General features: G+C 40.1%; 1 protein-coding gene and 1 long non-coding RNA gene across 3 annotated transcripts in view; one reads left to right on the plus strand and one right to left on the minus strand.

Moving 5' to 3' along the window:
• timm50 (translocase of inner mitochondrial membrane 50 homolog (S. cerevisiae)) overlaps positions 1-19,627 on the plus strand; it is a 55,486-nt gene that overhangs the window by 21,640 nt on the left and 14,219 nt on the right. For both annotated transcript variants that reach the window (XM_044202677.1, XM_044202678.1), the window contains one exon: positions 19,272-19,330. In XM_044202677.1, the coding sequence (XP_044058612.1) occupies positions 19,272-19,330 (59 nt within the window). The remainder of the gene's footprint in view (positions 1-19,271; positions 19,331-19,627) is intronic.
• On the minus strand, positions 2,342-5,620 carry LOC122879035. The gene is made up of 3 exons (XR_006378617.1): positions 5,472-5,620; positions 3,821-3,853; positions 2,342-2,384 (listed from the first exon to the last, which is right to left on the minus strand). It is a non-coding gene; the product is annotated as an uncharacterized LOC122879035 (long non-coding RNA).

Consider the following 19,627-nt stretch of genomic DNA (forward strand, 5'->3'; position numbering starts at 1 on the left):
ATGCAGTGCAGGAGTGTAGACTAGGGCTGCAAATAATCATTTTCATTATTGATTCACCTGTGCATTATTGTCTCAATTAACTGCTTTGTCTATAAAACAGTGAAAATTTATAACTCAAAGATATTCAGTTTACAACTGCATAAAAAAAGAGCACCCAATCATCACATTTAAGTAGCTGGAATCAGCAAATGTGTAAAGCATTTTTGCTTTAAGAATCACTAAAAGATTAAATTATATCAAAATGGCTGCAGATTAAATGTTGAATCGACTAATAATTGCAGCTATAATATTGACAGGTTTAACACAGACAGCATCCTAATTCTTAAATACGCACCTTCAACAACCTCTCTGCCGCGCTTCCTTTCCCTCTGTGGGACAGTCACAGAAGTCCACGTGTGACTTTCAGCTGTAAAGATAACAATGATCAAATATTAGTGCTCAGTGGTCAAAATATCCTCAAGTACAAAGACTACTGCTGATTAAAAGAGCTCCATAAAAAGATTGTACAAATCCTCTCTTGATCTGTTCATGTCACTGGACAGTATGGATCAGTTGTTAACCTAACACTATTTTCACCATACTATGCATAAATTACACAGCCAAGCCCTTCTTTGCTCAAAAGCATTTACTTTCCTTTAAATTTCTTTATTTTCTTTTTGTTGTTTAGCATATTTCACCTAATTTACTAGAGTCAGAAACATTTTCTAAAAATATCCTACTTCAGTTAGCAGTATGAGGTGTAACAGTAACACTAACGCTAATTTTGTAAAAGGTGTGACTGTACATCTCTATGGTTTGCCTGAAAGCGAATTTCTGTTAAATGAGATTGATATTGTCCAGCTATAATAGATTGTACAGATAAAAAAAGTAAATGGCTTTCTCCATGGAAATGCTTCGATGTTTGACTACACTTATGAGAATACTGTTTATGCAATCCGACAATGAAACAGAACAGGACAAAACAAGGTCAGTTACAGTGCGCATACCATACCACAGACAGAAAGATCAATTGTGTTGAGGTTGAGGTTCGCTCCATTGCCAACAGAAGTTTACTTATCTTGGCAATTTGAAAGGTTTTGTAAGTCTGTCGGTAAAAGTCAAGGTGAACTCTGATGTCATGTCCCATGAACCTTGTAACTTGTTCCAGCTCTTGTTCGCTGAGATCCAGGAGTTGGCAGCATGTGGCAACCTGTTTTCTTAATTTGGTTGATCTCAGGAGTTCAGGTTTTCTGCTTTGCTTTCCTCTGCATATTTCTGCAGACAATCACATCCCCGTAACTTTGTCATCGCACCAGGTCTTGCAAAGAGATAAGGATTTTCAGCAGGTATTCCAGCTTCCTCTCTCCTTTCAATCAACAAATTGATTGATTCCTTCATTCTCTCAGTCAAGAAAACAGCTACCTTCCCACCTCTTTTCTCCAGACCTCTATGCGGGTTAGTAGCTTGCTCAGCTCTCTCTCTAATGGTGACAGGGTTTCATAAATGTCCTCATTTACACGATTTGTGCTTGCTTTCTCGTGACGCCTCAAGAGTCAAGCGTGATGCTTGCCTTTCACGCCGCTTGTTAAAGACAATGACCTGCACCAGAACTGTCTCGCTTAACTCCCTGTATGCTGTTAAAATCTGTTGTGTCAGTTCCCCCTTTGCTTTATCTTCCACCATCCTGAGATGGTTCCACAGAGCCATCACATTTTTGGTAATGACATCCTGACATCCACCGCGTTAGATGCTATTGAAGCACACGCGTGCAGCAAGACTTTGTACTCTTTTTCTTGTCTTTTTGTCTTCTGTTACACATGATGTTTTACTTCTGCATGTGGAATGATGTCTTTTCAAAACCTTTTAGCAAACAGTCCATAGCAATATTGGCAAGCCAAATAATCCTTAACAGAAGCTTCATCAGAGGGCTGCCTCCATGTCACTATTTGTCCTCTGCCTTTTCCAGGACTTTGGTATTGTGCTTGAAATCTCCTTTATTTCTCAGTTGTTCCAAAAGAACCCTTCTGTCTTTTGATCCTGATGGAAAGCTGAAGACATATGCTACATCCTGGATCTCCATATGATTTCTCTGCAAATGTCTCGCAATCCTTAAGTCTGACTGGCCACAGTAGAGACAATAATGTCTTTTGTCGCTGCTCGCTTGCCATCTTCCCTTTTTGTACAAGTTTTTATGGTCACAGTTGATTTTGTTTTGTTCGTCTTTTGTTTTTTTTGTCTTTTCACATAAGTTCTGAGGTTCTTGTGTTTGTCTCGGCTTTTCAAATCTTCCTCATCACTGGATGATGATGCAGTGTGAGTTGGCTTGTACTCTGGGTCCGATCCTGTATGGCTGCATAATTCGATCCAAAGGAATCCCACTCTGGCTCCTCATGGATATAGTCCAACTGTAAGCAAAAAGCATAATCATCATCAGAAAAAATAGTGTGAAAGTAAAATAGCATGAGCGCTTTCAGACAATTTCCAGTCATCACATCAACAATCACATACAAATTAAAGAGTCACTTTACCATCATTATCTTATAGATGGACTACACTATTGTAAAAGTGTATTATAATAAAACAGTGTGATACTTTTTTGATTTCCATACTTTTACTTTATGTAAGACTACATTCATAATTTCCATTTGACTTAATACACCAAATACACAAACTGACACTGACAAAGCATGGCATGTTTACTTCTAAAATTCAATAAGACAAATTAGTCTTTTGTTCTGATAATATGTTTGTTTATAATATATACAGTACTGATGCAGAGTGGATTATCCTGGTAAAGAGTTTAATTGAATCTTGACTTAACAGGGCACAAAATTAGCACCAGCCAAATGCTGATAAAACATGCAAATGGCTGGTAGATTTGCTTCCCTTACCAGCCAAAAACAATGGTAATCTATTGAGTGACTGGCAAAATTTGAACATTCCTTAGCCATTTGGCCAGTGGACAAAAAGGTAAATTTGCACCCTCTTGACTAATAAATCGGTGCAGCTGACATCTTTGAACAGAATCCACTTATTTTTCACACCTTAAATGCCTCTGAGAGACGAAGTAATGCATCATCTCTACATGTATGCAATTAGACAAGACCCAGCAACAGACTGGCTACAGTCCTGCTGACACCTTGGCCTCGGCACAGTCAAAAGTTGCAGATACTGTTCGGGACTCTACTTTAATATGAATTCGATTTAATCAGCTACTATCTGTGAGTACACAACAAGCAGACACTGATAAGAAACTCATGCAAAGGTTTCATGCTCAGTATAACAACAACATCCACTGTAGACTACATAACTGTAGCTGACCTGACATCAATCTATTTAACTGGCAGCCTGAACTTCAGGAACAACATAAATCAGATTAAGTAAGACGGTGTAGTCCTCATTCATCCAGGAGTGTTCTATCGTAGAAAAGGTTTCAGTTGTAGTCATCTGGACACTGTTTTCAGAATCAAGATTAATTTCTGGTTCCCGTCCCATTTCTTCACAATTGAGAATGACTTCCGGATGGGAGCCGAAACGTCTTGATTCTGAAAACAGTGTCCAGATGACTACGACTGAAACCTTTTCTACGATCAGATTAAGTACTTTCTACAGAGAGTCACATTTCTAAAGAGAATCATGATGGATAAGAATTGATTCTTTTTGTCATCTCTAAAATTCTAAGGACTCCAGATGTGGAACCTTGTGTGTATTATATGTCCTCAGTTTACGTTAATAGTTTTATTTTAGAATTCCTCCTTTAACATTGAATTACAACTACTGACAACTATTCCAGGGAAGTGAAAAGTCTGTATCAGGATAGAGGAAAGATTCTGTAACATACCTGTGTTGGCATCACAGCCATCGCCTTCTGGACCTAACATGAAAGAGAAGATGGAAGATTATTTCCTGTTATTGTCTGAAACAGTTTCAACAAAAAAATTCCAGTCAAGTACAGCTGGACAGTGATGCTTTAGTGCTGCTTTCATCTTTTCAAGTGAGAAGACATTTCATATATTACTTATATAGTACATTTAAAAGGGCATTCATATATCTAATGTATAAAAGACAATGTTAAAAACTGAATTGGGCACCCTGTCATAAGTACATGAAGTTACAGTCCACACACTGGAGTCTGTATATTTGCATTTAGTGAGTTTGGTCTGTATTAATAACATGCATTCCCAGACATCTCAAGTCTCCCACCAGGCAATGTGCTATTTGTGCTTTGTTTCCAGATACTGATATATACACTCAGCAGCCACTGTATTACACTTGTACAGTCTAATGCAGTTTAGCACAACCATGCCATAAACTCTACCTTTACAAAGCTCATGTTAAGTTGTTCTTGTCATAGTCTGTCAATTAAATTCTTGTTTATCACTGAAGTCATAGTTAAAGGTGGTGTTGTATTGGACTGCATTATATTGAGAAGTGTTTCTATTTTTGTCCTCCCTACTACAAAGGGGGTAAGAATATTAAAAACCAGAAACATGTCCAGTACAACACCATCACTAACTATGCTCAGTGCTACAACATATAATATAGTTAACACATTTTTGACAGTGTTAAAAAAGAAACATATCTATACTGAAGCGACTTTATGGCAGCACAGTTGTATTGTATTATGTGTTCCCAAAAAAGTGTTCAAAAAGGCAACTGTTGGTCATCTCTGTGCCAGGATGCCAGTTTCCCTTTAAAATATCCTGTCAACTGTGTTAACTGGGTGGACAGTCACAGAGGTGGGAGTGAGAGAAACAATAGGAATGGTAAATCTATTTAACAGTAGCTGATAAATTAGGAATTATTCAGGCAGCAAGCCATGAGAGCAGAGCTGTTTTGGGATCAAATTAAAAAAAAGTACTGTTACTAGTTACTTAGTAATAGATTACATCTATTTCAGTGACTTTTCTCAGGTTGATGGCATCTTTAAACTGCATTTCAACTCAAGTGTTTAGTTCACAGTTGAAGCTGAACTTTACTGCCACAATCGTTGCATTCTAACTCTTTTTCCACAGTTATCAATACACAGTGAAATGTCCCAAAATTTCACACAATATTAAAAATTATAGCATGTGATACTTAAGGATACAACATGAAACACCACAAAAACACTTATGAACCACAGGCATTTAAAGTTATTTCCACAAACTGAGAAAAATGGTACAGTCTACGTTTAAAAATGCTTAAAATGGTTATCTTTAAATGAAGGTTATAACTTACATTTGGCCACTTGCTATATTTTCAGAGAAGCTAGTGGAATCTTAATGCGTCTATCATTAGTGGTGCACGAGTTAATTCGCTTGTTAGAACTCCTACGGTCAGAATTAAGTTCACATATACAAAAATACACAATTTCTACCTAAAATATACTATAACTTGGCTTTATTTGACAATTATTGTAGTGTAATAAGTTTCATCCTGGCAAAATAATATTGTAAAGTTAGCTGACATGTGGAAGCAAAACTCAAGAGCAAGACATCATAAAATCTTACCTGCACTGAAGCTGTCTGGAAAAGCCTCCTTTCGCATCTGCTATGGTGAAGTTTGAGTCTCTCAATTCTTCTTCTAAATCTCTCCAGGGTCCTGCCGTGTTTGTCCAAAACTCCCGACTGCAGGTCGCTCTGAATTGAAAGGTGGGGAAGGGCACGTAACACGCTCTGTAGGCAGCAGAGCAAGTGCAGGTGAGGGGGGGAGAGCCCCTCCCCTTGATGGGCCATCAATTAAGCCTGAGCTGAAGGCTGCCAGTGCACCACAATATTCTCCACTTCTCAGCTCTGACACACAGGCCTGTATTACAGGCTAGAATGTTGAAAATAAAGCAAAACAATATTCCCCTCTGAAATGTAATGTAGTACATTAAAGTACAAATTGAAATACTCAATTAAAGTACCTCAAAATTGTACCTAGGTACAGTATTTGATTAAATGTACCTAGTTATTTGCCCCCACAGATGTATATCACACATGAGGGACCAAACATTAACACCTTTCAGTGTATGCAGTCCAGTTCACTGCGACAGCTTCAAAAAATTACAGTTAAAATGAAATAATAATAATAAAAGGTGAGTAAAAATGGATGACTAACTTTGATGCTTTATATTTGAATGAATACTTAATTTGACTCAAAGCATGGTTTGTATATCTGACACATTTTTCATCCCAACCTTTAATTAAAGTGTTATGATTCTCTGTTCACTAGCCTTTTTTCTAAATCTTCCACAGTATTTTTAATCACATGCTGACCCTCAGTTCTACAGATTTGAGTTTACTTACTCATTTAACGTTGCTGTTGACAATAAGGATAAAGTGATAACACAAAACACATGATATTCATTTTTCTTGTGTTCTTTGTTTGCTAATGCAGCTTTGAAGTGTTTAGAAATTAGTAGTAAGGATCCTATTACATGAGCTCACTGAGTTAGCTAAATAGCAAAGTGATATGAATTTAATTTTACTTTGGTGACTGTGTAGGCATCCCAAGACCAGTTTCAGGTACCATTGAGGAACTAGGAGGTAGAAGGTGGCCCAGAGCCTCTAAACTACCTTCAGTTAACACTTAACCAGGAGTGGCTCTTCCTCAAAGTGTCTAACATCCATATGGCAGACAGAAAGTTGCCATGTTCATGTGACGGCTATCCAGCCACATGATATAGCTGTGGAGGGGGCTCAGTGGCTGCCACAGTTTGTCAGAGTCTGAGGCCTGCTAGCTAGCCCCATTCAGTAGCCTAGCCAGGAACACCAGGCAGGACAGTGAGGCACCCTGGAGGCAAGGTCTGTGACTGGCTGTCCAAAGTGATGCCACAGTTAACTGTCCAACTACAGGTTGAGTTTCCACTCACTCCAGCGGCCTCCTGAACATCAGACCCATCAAACATTGTTCTGTATCACTGCACTGTAGCTACTGTGAGAAGTAAAGCTGCATGTGCTTTCATCATGCATTGTATGTGTGTTTTAATTAATAATAGGTTACCAGAAGATAGCAACATTTATTTTTTAAACACAGCAACAATATCTGTGAAAGCACTATTCAAAAACATGTCTGTGTAAGTAATTATGTAGGTAAAAGTCTTTCTTCCCTTTGTTCTGTCAGGCCACATGTAGATAATGTGAGCAGGGCTAGCAAAGTGGAAGGCAACTGAGGTGAATTAACACAAGTATTCTGTGTATTTGTACCTACAAACAGTTCTTCTCAGTTCCAGATATCTGATTCTGCTCTTCTTCTCTTGACCATGGGTTTACTTGTCTTAGATAGATTTTGGCTTAATTTCATCTTTCCTTTAGAGGCATATATATGAAACATAAGAATTCAGTAACCACAAAATAAGATAATTCTCAAAAGATGTAATGGCTTAGCATAAAAACAAGTTTGAACCCAGATGCACGAGACAGAGGATAAGTAAACATTTACTTGTGGTCAAAAATAGGGCTGCATGAAATGATAAAAAAATCATATTGTGATTATTTTTTACAGATATTGCGATTGCGATATAATTCACAATTAATGGGAATGATAATTTTTGCATCAAAATTCTAATTTTCACAGAAAAACTATTAAAATCATGATGATGTGACATTTGTTGCAGTCTGTACCAAACAAACATGTTTTCTTACATCTGAAGAACAAGATTTGTAGTCCAGGGCATCTCTTTAGCTCTACAGTACTTCGTTATAATGCTGTATTGTCACACATTTTACCTTTATCAAAAAATTGCAGCTTCTGCGATTTGGATATTGCTCTTGGTCATATTGCGATTTCGATATTATTTCGATTACTTGTGCAGCCCTAGTCAAAAACTAAGTCAAAACCAGGCAGGCAGATGAAAACAAGCAAATTTATACATAAAGGGGTCAAGCTGACAGGAGAGTCACTATATGGTAGGGAAAACAAAGCAGACATGAGAATGTGCGGCTGCCGTTGTAACAAAAGATTAAGAAAAGCCAAATGTGGGCAGCAAGTTTTTGCTCTGGGTTGTATCATTGTCATCTTGTGATTGTCACTTTTACATTCATATGTAAAACTTCATGTACTTAAGTTGTGCACAGGTTGAAGAACAATGTCATAAGAACAAAATTTTACAATGTAGTTTCAGTTGTCATACTGCAGTTAATATAGTAAGGCCTTCCATTTTTATGTAACACATTTAGTATCAGATAACAAGATTAGGACTTAGGCTATGCTAACATCAGCATGCTATCATGTTCGTAATGACAATGCTAACTTGCTGATGTTTAGCAAGTGTAATGTTTACCATGTTCAACATCTTAGTTTTGCATGTTAGTGTGCTAATTAGCATTTACATTTATCATTAGCATTTGCTAATTAGCCCTAAACACAAATTATTGTCATTTATTTAGTTATGACATTTATTATTATGGCATTAGGCACTAGATGAAAAGTCAGAGGATCATAACGTAATTACAATTCATCCTAAGGGAAACATGAAATGAACCACATTTCATCACAATTCATCCAATAGTTGTTGAGATATTTCAGTCTGGACCAAAGTGGTCGACCCCACTGACTGACACTGCCATCCCTAGAGCTACGCCGCTAGTGTAGCTAACAATAGCAGGCGTAAACTGAGGAGGAAAAGGCAGAAAGTCATTTTAGCTTGTGTGTGTGCAGCTAGCACTTAAGTTAACTTAGCTTCCTTAGCTTCCTTTGTAATCTCTAAACCACCACCACATTAAGTGATGAAACTTCTGTGCACCAGGAAATAAGTAGTTTGCCTACATAAATGTTGACGTATTCAGCTGGAAATAAGTCTCTGTAATAATTCAATATATCATCAATTGGTATTCTTCTGGAAATTTGCTTCCAGTGTTTGCATCATTTATGCTGTGAGTATGCATGTGTACATACACTCAAAAGTAAATATGTGTTTTAGCTTTAGTTATCTTTATCTTAGCAGACAGATGCTTTGCATGCTTTGGTGCTTGTAAAATTTACTAACACTAATCTACTAACACCCAGTTTCATCTGACAAAAGCAGTAGTTACTTGCTATTGGAATTTAAACCATCCAAATACTGTATGCAGAGTGTTAAAACTGTGGTCTGACAGGCCATTACACAACACAAATTACTCACAAGTAGCTAAACATGAAGAAAAAGTCAATTTGGAATTTAAAAACTTGAGCAGTTTACATTTAAATTAGTTTTCAGGTAGGGTCTAAGAACCCTTTCCACTTTAGATGTAATGTTATGAGTGATTAAAACAAATTATAACTTTTTTTAATATCTTAAAAGTATAACACAAAAGTAGATTAAATTAACCAAAATGAAATTTCATATACTGTATTTCATTTTAACTAATAAAACCTTGTGACTGCCTTTTTCTAGTCTTTCTGTAGTTTAAGTTGCTCCGGTGCAATAAATCAGCAATGTCAATAGGGGCGATAGAGAGCAAAAAGTGTGTGTATTCAGATTATGTACACACACGTGTAGATAGACATTTATTCTCAGTTTGGCACTTTTCTGAGGACCTCTCTGAAACTTTGAGAGAAACACTTAAACAGCCTCTGGAGGCCATTACAGTGAAAATAAAGTGAGGACCGGCCTAAATGTCCTCACTTTGCAAAATGGTCCTCACTCCAAAGGTTAATAACTCTAGGTGGTCCTCACAAAGATAGCTGTACAAACACACACACACACACACACACACACACACACACACACACACGCTGTATGGTTTAAGGCACCAGTATACTCCGTTAGACCTGCTTGCCGGACAGCTGAGTAGCCAGCCTTTCACCTCGCCTTCCAGTGTGGCCTTTCAGAACGCCTTTCAATAAACGCTTGACTTCTGACGTATCAGACAACGCGTCGCACAAACTAGTTGTTTTCTAGAATAACCCGGCGGCCCTTAGGCCAAGTGCCCACTGAATGACAGGATGACAGATTTGAACAGTCCACGTGTCGTAAGGATCCTTGCTCCAAGACAGCCAAATTAAACCAGCCTCCCATGCTGGAGGACCTCTACCAAGACCTGGTCATCATCAGACATGCTTGATATTTATGTTGTTGGTCTGTGGTCAACCGCCAGTCTAAGTCTAGTGATATTCTCTATTTTTCTTTTGGTCAACTAATCTCACGTGCAGACTCAAACCAGCAGTGGACGGATCTGCTAACGCGTACTGTGTGTGTATCACAGCCTCCACTGATGTCCAGAAACTGTTAAAACACATCAGCGAGCCGCTCTGTTGCACTGGGCGACATGCTCCTTCATCACCACGAACACACACACACTAGTTTATTCTGACTCCGTCCCACACACACCGTCCTGCTGCCACAAACACTCACTACAGCACCACATGTGGATTCATCCGCCGCTGAAAATAGTCCCCAACAGATGCTCTGTTTCCTCCTGTTTGTTTGATAAAAGCTACAGCGAGCAGCTGTTTGAGGAACTGAGCCTTTTAAAACATGAAACTATATATCTGTGAGGTGTTTTTAAAAGTTTACATCTTCAGTAGGAACCAACGGGCTCGGAGCTGAGAGCCGCAGACAGGAAGTCAGAAAGTATTGAGACGGACTGACATGTTGTTGGTTTGGGCTTTTCTACAGCTCAAACTATTTCTTGATAAATTGCTTTGTTGATCGACAGACTAAGACATTAATTGCCAACTCTTGTTAATAGATTAAGCGTTTTAAGTAATTTTTCAAACATTTCTTTAGTTCCAGCTTCTTAGTTGTAAAGGTTTGCTGCATGTCTGCCGTGATAGCATATAGAATAATGTAGAATATATTTGGGTTTTGGAGTTTTGGTTGGACAAAACAAGACATTTGCAGATGTCACACTGAGCTCTAGGAAAGGACATACTTCACTATTTTGTGATACTTTACAGACCAAACAATCGGTGGATTAAGTTGCAGCCCTTGTCTCTTCATGGGATTTGTTTACAATGAGAGTAATTCCAGACGTATCCTTTAAAAAGGGCTGGCCAACAGTCGTCTGAGCTAATTGAGGATAAAAAAAATCCTCAGCTTAGTACTTTACAGTGACAGTAAAAGTCTTCTAGCAAAGATAATCGTGGCTTTTATTGTGAATTAACTGACAGAAGTATTGAGTAGCTTGATTTTGGTTAATTATAATTTAAGATTAGTCGTAACAAGAAATGTTGTCAGGCTGGATTTGAACCCACAGCATTACGTTTACATGGTCTGTACGTCATGTTACGTCACGGTTTTTGGAGCTTGATGGAAGCAGCGGTCACATGGTCATTACATCAGCTTATGATTATTACATCATCGCATATTGATTTTACTGAAAGGTGACTTATACATCGTTCAGTGCTCCTCTGGACATTTCCCATCAGCCCTCTTCAGAGTAATGAGGGCCAATCATGACCCCAGGGACGTCTTAGGGACCTCAGGGGCCGGGGCCAAATATTCCCAGATGAGCTTAGAGAACAGGGTAAAAGTTCATGATCCCTCAGGGAGCAAAGATAGATAATCTCTGCTCCTTCATCCTCCTCTTCCTCTTCCAACCTTTTCTCACCTTCACCTATTTTGCTCCAAGCTCTCTTCTTCTCTCCTCCTCCATCCTGTCTTCCTCTTCTTTCATCCTCTTCCTCCAGTATCCTCTCCTTCATCCCATCCCCTGCTTTCCCCCTCCTCCTCCCCTCCTCCTCCTCCTCCTCCTCCTCCTCCTCCTCCTCCTCCTCCTCCTCCTCCTCCGGGAGCAGCAGACGGTGAGCAGAGGGAAGGACGATGGAGTGATGGATATATGAATGGTCTTATGGGACGCGTTTGGCTACAGACTGTTTGCGTGCCAAGTGGCGGCATTCGTGAGCGTGATGCAGAGGAGTGTCGGATACCATAGCAACCAGGATATGTGACACCTCCTTTATACACACACACACACACACACACACACACACACACTTTTAATTGAGAACATTACATAGACTTACATTAATTTCCTGGAGACTTACCCTAACCATAACCACTACTTGCCTACCCCTTACCCTAACGTTCACCACTGACCCAAAAATCAGCTGTTTCCAAATTTGGGGGGACAACTTTTTCCCCCAGTTGGACAAGCTGTCCCCAATTAACTGGTTTTGAGTCTGAAATGTGTCCCTGAAGGTAACTTAAGTCATACCCAAACACACACTCACACACACAAAGCAGTGCCCTTGGATTTCATGACATAATGATCCTTAAACCTCACAGGCCAACAACAACAGCCAGTCTCCTCTGTCTGTGTGTGTGTGTGTGTGTGTGTGTGTGTGTGTGTGTGTGTGTGTGTGTGTGTGTTCCCGGCGATGGCGTCTGACTCTCTCCCACATGAAATAGTTGATGAATACACATACACACCTGAACATATAGCAAATAGACAAGTACTGTTTGTTTTCTAGCATTTTATATTCATTTTTTTAATTTAACCGTCCACAGTACAATGCAAAAAAATAAAAATAAATTGTTAAAAAACAATCTCTACTCAAGGTGCACTTATTAGCTTTTTCTGAGCTTTCAGCCAGATGGATTTCCTCTGAAGTAAACGATGACGCCTTGCTAACGGGGCGGCTGTGGCTCAGTGGTAGAGCTGGTCGTCCACCGATCTGCGGTTCGATCCCGTGAGACACTGAACCCCGAATTGCTCCCGAGGGCTGCGCCTTCGGTGTGTGAGTGTGTTTGTGAATTAGTTTCTTTGGACGGGTGAGCAGTTAGCGCCTGCCATCAGTGTGTGAATGGGGTGAATGCCGCTTTGAGTGGTCGGAAGACTATAAAGGCGCTTTACAAGTCATTTACCATTAATGAAGGCCAAAATGTCTAACTGTTTGGAAGTGAGTGGGTTCCACTCCTCCGGGACTTTAAGCACAGGTTCACAATTTTTCAAATCAGTTTTAAAACAACAGTCAGGTTTTCGGCCGTTGTAATCATTCCTCCTGTTCCTACCGGCCTTTAAGATCCCTTTCTGAAGGACTTCCAGTGTAAGTGCTGGGGGACAAAATCCACAGTCCTCATCCTGTGCAAAAATGTATTCAAACCTTTATCTGAAGCTGATGCGGGGCTTCAGCAGTCGGACGGAGACAAAGTCACTGAATTCCCTCCCTGTGTTACTGTAGCTCAGTAACCTCCAGAAACGCTGTCTGACTGATTTTATACTAAAAACACTGTAACTGTGGAACACATCCACTTGGTTTTGTCTAACTCAGACTGCTGGAGCCTCGTATTAACTTCAGAAAAACCTTTGAATACATTTTTTCACAAAATATAAGTAGCACCTGTCCACCACTCATCTGCAAAGTTGACTCCAGGCTTAAGCACCACCGAGTTTACCACATTTTAATATATATCAAAATGATTAAAATGTTGTATTTAAATTCCCTAATTGATATGGCGATAGTGATTTCAGTCACATCAACCAGCCCTACAACCTGGAACGTGTGTGTGTGTGTGTGTGTGTGTGTGTGTGTGTGTGTTCAAGCTGCTAACATGTGTCTCACACACACACACACACACACACACACAGCGGTCCAAACATTGAAGAGGCTGGGCCACGCTGCCGTTTGTCACCCGGAGAGAAAACAAACGATTGACGAAGGAGGAGGAGGAGGAGGAGGAGGAGGAGGAGGTGTTGTTGTGAAGCAGATGCTGAGCCTGACCACAGCTTTTGTTTGGGAGGGAGGCCCCTCCATCCATCTCTCCACACCTCCATCTTTACCTCTTTCTTCATCCCTCTTTCTTCTCATTTCATCCCTCGTTTCCTTTTTTGCTCCTCCCTTCTTCTCTTTACCTCATTTCTTTCCCCTCGCGTCCCTTTTTCTCCTTCACTACTTCCATCCTTTCTTCTTTCCCTTACCTCTTTCTCTCCTTTCCCCCCTCCTTTCATTTTATACCTTTTCCCCTGTTATTGCTTTTTTTGCAATCTTCCATTTTCCCCTTATTTCCTTCCTCCTCTGCTTTTCTCCATCTTTCTCTCCCCTTTTCCACCTTCTCTCTTCCCATTTAATTTCTCCCAATCCTTCTATCCTTCATTTTATTCCTCCTACTTTCACTTTTTTATCTGCTATGCTCCCTCTTTTACTTTGTTCTGCCTCCTTATTCTTTCATCTTTTCTCCTTCCTCTCCTCGTCGTCTTTCATCCATCCCTTTATCCTGCATTCTCTACTCTTATTCTGTTTTCTTTTATCGCTCCTTCTCTTCTTTCCTCCCCTCTTTCCTCCCCTTCTCCTCTACTCCTTTCATCTTCTCTCATTATTTTGGTCAACCCCCTCCCTTCTTCATTCTTTCTCTCTCCCTCCTTAACTGGCTTTTGTCAACTTGTTTTCTTTTCCTCCTCCTCCCTCCTGTTTATATCCACTCCTTTCTTTTTTTCATCCATCCTTTATAGCGTAGTACTGTGTTTGTCCACACCACGAAACACCACAATTTTAAAATAGATTTCTTCACTTTCAAAATATGTGGAGCTCCTTCCAAAAAGCTAAATGAAGTTAAAGGAGTATTTGTATTTCAAGATAAAGTGTTTTTTTTTTTTTTAATTTGTGAAGCCACTTTCCCATGAACTTCATTTAACTAAATTTAAGTCCCTTAATCAAACTCCTTTTGGGTCTCTGGGCTTCCTCTTTCTCAATGTTTCAAAATGTCAGCTGTAAAAGCCCTGGCTCTTTGATTGGACCTGTGAGGAGTATTTGGATCTGACAACAATGTCAACATCACCAAACACAACTTTTGAGAGAAGGCAAAATTCACACTATAGTCTTGTAGTTTTTCCGGACCTTGTGAGGCGTCCCAGTTGCTGCATCATTTGTCTATGACCGCACAGGATAAGACCAGCAACTGTCAACAGCTTGTTCTCGATGCTACAAGTCTATCGGATCGGGCCATTATTGGGCCGATGTTATATAGCCCTTCTATCTGCCTCTGCACTGCCATACATAGTAGCCAAGTCTGTACACTCATAGTATGATAACCTCAGCCAGGATAACTTGACTGGCTTCACAGATCCGTTTCAGGGCAGGAGGAAGGTTGGTTGGCCCAGATCAGCCCACCCAGGCCGGTTTCGAGGAAAACGCACACAGCCCTGATCTGACAGCTCGACGGAAAGCGAGGCCTCTCACACAAAGAGCCGACATTGACTATGAAAGGAGGACCGTTAGAGAGGGGGAGAAGATGAAAGGAGAGAAAAAAGAGAGGAGGAGAAGAAAGAGGAGGAGGTGGCGTCTCTTTCACCCTCCCAGAATATCATCAGGATGAAACACACAGACGACAACACCAGACAAACAGGAATCTCAGTCATTTTACTAACAAATGCTGGCGTTGGTACAATTTTGCAATTTAACAAAGTCAAACTAAAGTTTCTCCACCACCAGTAAGGATTAATTATAAGACCAGTTTGGTGAAATATGAGATCATTTTGATTGATTTGAAGTGAGAGTAATGAAACCAGCTGCAGGGATCTGTGTGACTGGGTCTGCAATGAAAGCTGACACACCAACAAAACTTTAATCGCTCAACAACTCTCTGCTTAACTTCAAGACCCTAAATGGAGGCAGTTGGCGGTAGGTGGAGTACACCTGGACAGGTTGCCAGTCTGTCACAGGGCTGATACAGCCATTCACACCTACACGAAACGTGAAATTATGACAATGGTAAAAGTTGAGGTTATCTTCACAGCAGCAGTTATTTAGCAGTGTTACCCTAAACATCACACACAAGTAGCCATTTCATTAGTTAGGTAGCTTCAAGCACCCACTAGACGACAGGACAGCCAAAGCAGCCGTCCCTGACATGTTTTCAAAATCTGCATGTTGACAGGGCCATTATGTTGCCTCGTCACTCCCCTGCTGTGGGAGGGTCATGGCTCCGGGGTCACTGAGCTCCCGAGCTCCTGACCGCACCTCAGACTTCATTAACGTAAGCAAACAGGTTTTTCATGAGTGTTGAGTCTTGAGCGGTCGAATTTCATGCATAAAAAATATTTCTAAATATTGTTTCTCTCAGGCCTAAAGACATCAAGTCAAAAACTAAAACATAACAAGGTGACTTTTCAAGTTGCTTGTTTTGTACGACCGACGGTCCAAAACCTTAAGACTAAAGGCAAAAAAACTCAAGCTGGAATTAATCATTTTTGGCATTTTTGCTTAAATGATCAATTCTGCAGATGGACTAATCAGTTAATCAACTCATTGTTTCAGCAATAAATGTGACATATGGTGATTCAGATCCTTTCTTGTTTGCAAGTACCAGTACGTACAGTCTAAAATCACAGAGAGCACAGAGCGAAGATCATCAGACCATAAGAAGACCGTAAGAACTACAAATAAGGACCCCCGAGTCACTCTGAAAACCTGGTTGGCTAGTGAAAGAGTGAAAAGTGGCCACTGAAATTTGGGCATAAATTTTAACCATCACAGACTTCCTCCACTCAGTAATTGAAGCTGACAGGATGACAAATATTCTTCCTCCTCTTCATCCTTTTCCTGTCATCATCTGTTCATCAGCAACCCTGAGACATCACTTCCACTCCTCCTCCGTCCTGCCCCATCACCGCCTCTCCTCCCACCCTCACCCCCAGTCAATTAACATTTTACCCCCCCCCCCCCCCGCACACATCACAGAAGGCATCCACACATACTGATGAGGCTGAACACTGCGATATACTGCATACCACACACACACATTTCATTTCATTCCTCAAAACGCACACCTTCTGTTTAATCAGGGATCCAGAGAGGCAGCCTGTTCAGTCCCGGTGTGTTTTTACGGGCCGATGCAGCAGAAATGAGCAAATGTGGGTTGAGATGAACAAGAGTCCAGTGTTAATGATTCTTATCAAACCTCAAAACTCAACACTGGTTGCTTGTGCCTGTATTGTGTCCAGAACAAAAACATTTGGATTGTTAAGCTCCTCAAGAAACTCTGCTGTGCCTGTTTTAGGAAGCTGCTGTCAACTTTTAAAGGGTTACTGTATGATCGGTTAGAAATCGCTTTATTGGGGTCGGCCCGATAGCTCACCTGGTAGAATGCACGCACCGTGTAGCAGGCTGAGTCCTTTCCGTGGCGGCCCGGGTTTGTGTCCATCCCCTCTCTCATTTCCTGTCTCTCTTCAGCTGTTCCTATCGAATAAAGGCAAAAAGTCAAGCACAAAGTACCTTATCAACAGTATATAGAAGCTTCTCGTTTTCACTTCAACAAAATATTTAAATCTAGTGTTTACATTATTACATTACATTATTTCTGTGACACATTTAGAGTTCTTGCACACTGATGCAATGAGCAGTTTGGCACATTTTATAAAACGGGTTTAAATGTTTATATTTCCCAAACCAAGGCATTAAAAAACCCCACTGTTATGCTGTTGCTGCAGAAACTGTCCAATACCGGACATTTTCAAACAGTACCCTGTGAAAACCTGCTGGGGGGCCTCGTATTCCACGTGAGCACACATATAGAGTTTGTCTTCCTTTAGAGAGCTGTATCTTCAATTTAAAATTTTAAACAGGGCTTGAGTTTGCTGTAAAGATGAATCAAACCTTTTTATTTTGCTCACTGACTGATTTTCTGTACATTCGTCTTCTCTAACCTTTGTGCCACCACGGATCTTTATTTACCTCCCCCATCTGATAACACACACACACACATACACATACATGTATACACACCCACACGTGTGAAAGCATCAGCGTGTCATCACAGCAGGACTGTGGCAGATGGCTTCTGCTTCCTGCTTTAGCACGCTGCTATGAACTCTGGGGTATTGAGTCCCCTGGGACCCGAGCATGCTAGCTTCAGCGTGTGTGTTTAGAGAGAGAGAGATGGACGGCTAGAGAGGCACGCGTGCATGTATCTTGCTATTGTCCTCCTATTTGCAGTAATGAACCAGCGGCCCCATGGGAAATGAAGTCTTTATTATAAGTCATTAGCGTGTTGACAGCTGGAGGTGTTAGCAAGACTTGGCTAGCTGGCTTATCAGCGTCGTCATCAGCAGGTCGCGTCTCTGCCTCAGGCTGCAGGTCAAACCAGGTGACTCCTCTGATCGTCACACTGATAATAACTGTGTTCAGCTGAGCCTCGTGTCGCCATACTGACCAATCAGATCCAGCTTTGCTCTAAAAGTACAATGTCTGTGAACGTCTTGTACGTTTGGTGCGGCTTCATTTATGGTTTGTTAGATTTGACATCAGTAACACTCATTGTAGATGTTCATAGTTATACATGTTATATGTGTCTAATATCAGAGTTTTATGGTTTGTGGATATTTAAAAAACGGCATAAACTGTAAAGCCTACAAACTGTACACTGTCCCAGGACATATCCAACATTGACTTAAATAATTACGTACACAAAGCCTCACATTAATGCATGTTTATATACATAATATACAAATATAAACAATCAAAACAAAACAAAATCTACTTTTATTCACCAAGTCATGTTGATTAACACATTGTACGCCTGATTCAGTTTGTGAATAAGTAATATAAATTAAAATATAAGATCATATGTATAATTTCTGAAATTAAAACAATTTCATAGTCTGTGTTGAGACTTTTCAGGACATCCTTAGAGTAAGATGTCAAAAAAATCAAATTATACTTGACTTGTCCAAGAGGCCTGAAACAACGTCTTGAACTGTTTTTTTTTTTGTTTTATTTTTTTAATCCAGAGGAATTTGGATTTAAAACTAGATCCATTTCAAAAGCACGTCTTCATTGCAAGGTTTTAATATCTGCTTTCATATATGTGTTCACTAATTTCCACCACAAGATGAGGGCTCTGGATGAAAAGACACTAAATACTTTGTCATGAAAAATCGGTGAGTCGTCAGCATAAAATATCAGCTGTCCGTCACATGAACATTGATTTCAAAAACCTGCATTTTCACCTTCGGCGTGGCTTGGCTGTTTGTCCAGACACGCTCATTGAGCTGCTCAGATGTTATCAGCTGTTAGTGATGGTGTCTCCTAAGGGAGTTGTATTTTTTTTAGGACCCATTAAGACTACAGCTGAGCTCATTCCGATTCACCTCTGTCTGTATTAAAGGGGATCTAACCACTTCACAGAAATTTCTTGTCTCATCCTTGATAATTTTATTGTTGAGCTCATCGTTGTTTATGTAAGTATTATTTTTCTTTTGTATCCGTCTGCATTTAGCAGATGATTCTCCACTTCCTGTGCTTTCTCTCGTAGGCTTTAACACTTTGTTTGTATGCCCTCATTCATTCATATGAGTTGAAAGAATTCAATTGAATCCTGTGTATTCCAGACCCTGAAAGGTCGAGAGACTTTCATAGACATTTGTTGAACAGTTTTTTCGCTGTGTTGTTTCCATTCTTCCTTTCAGACCCTCCAGTTGTCCAACAGTTGAAAAGAACCTTCAAATACTTCAAGGACTACAGACAGGTGAGTGGACGTCAGACATCCTGAACTTCAAGTGACGCATTCATGCACCTTTCTGTCATCAAATCAAACCAGGGGGATCAAATCATTCAGTTTAAAATAATTTAACAAACCTCATGTAAACATATAATGAAATCATCAGGACTGTAGCTACTTCTGAGGACATGTCAGGTTTGATTTTTTTATGTATTTTTCCTTGAAATTTGCAAACTGACGTGTGGTTGCATATGGTGGGTTTTGTAAATGCTGATGCCAATAATTGTTAGACTTCTGTGCTTTTAAATTTGGCTGTTTTAGGCC

This window comes from Siniperca chuatsi, linkage group LG7, assembly GCF_020085105.1.
Source record: "Siniperca chuatsi isolate FFG_IHB_CAS linkage group LG7, ASM2008510v1, whole genome shotgun sequence".
Classification (NCBI taxonomy): Eukaryota; Metazoa; Chordata; class Actinopteri; order Centrarchiformes; family Sinipercidae; genus Siniperca; species Siniperca chuatsi.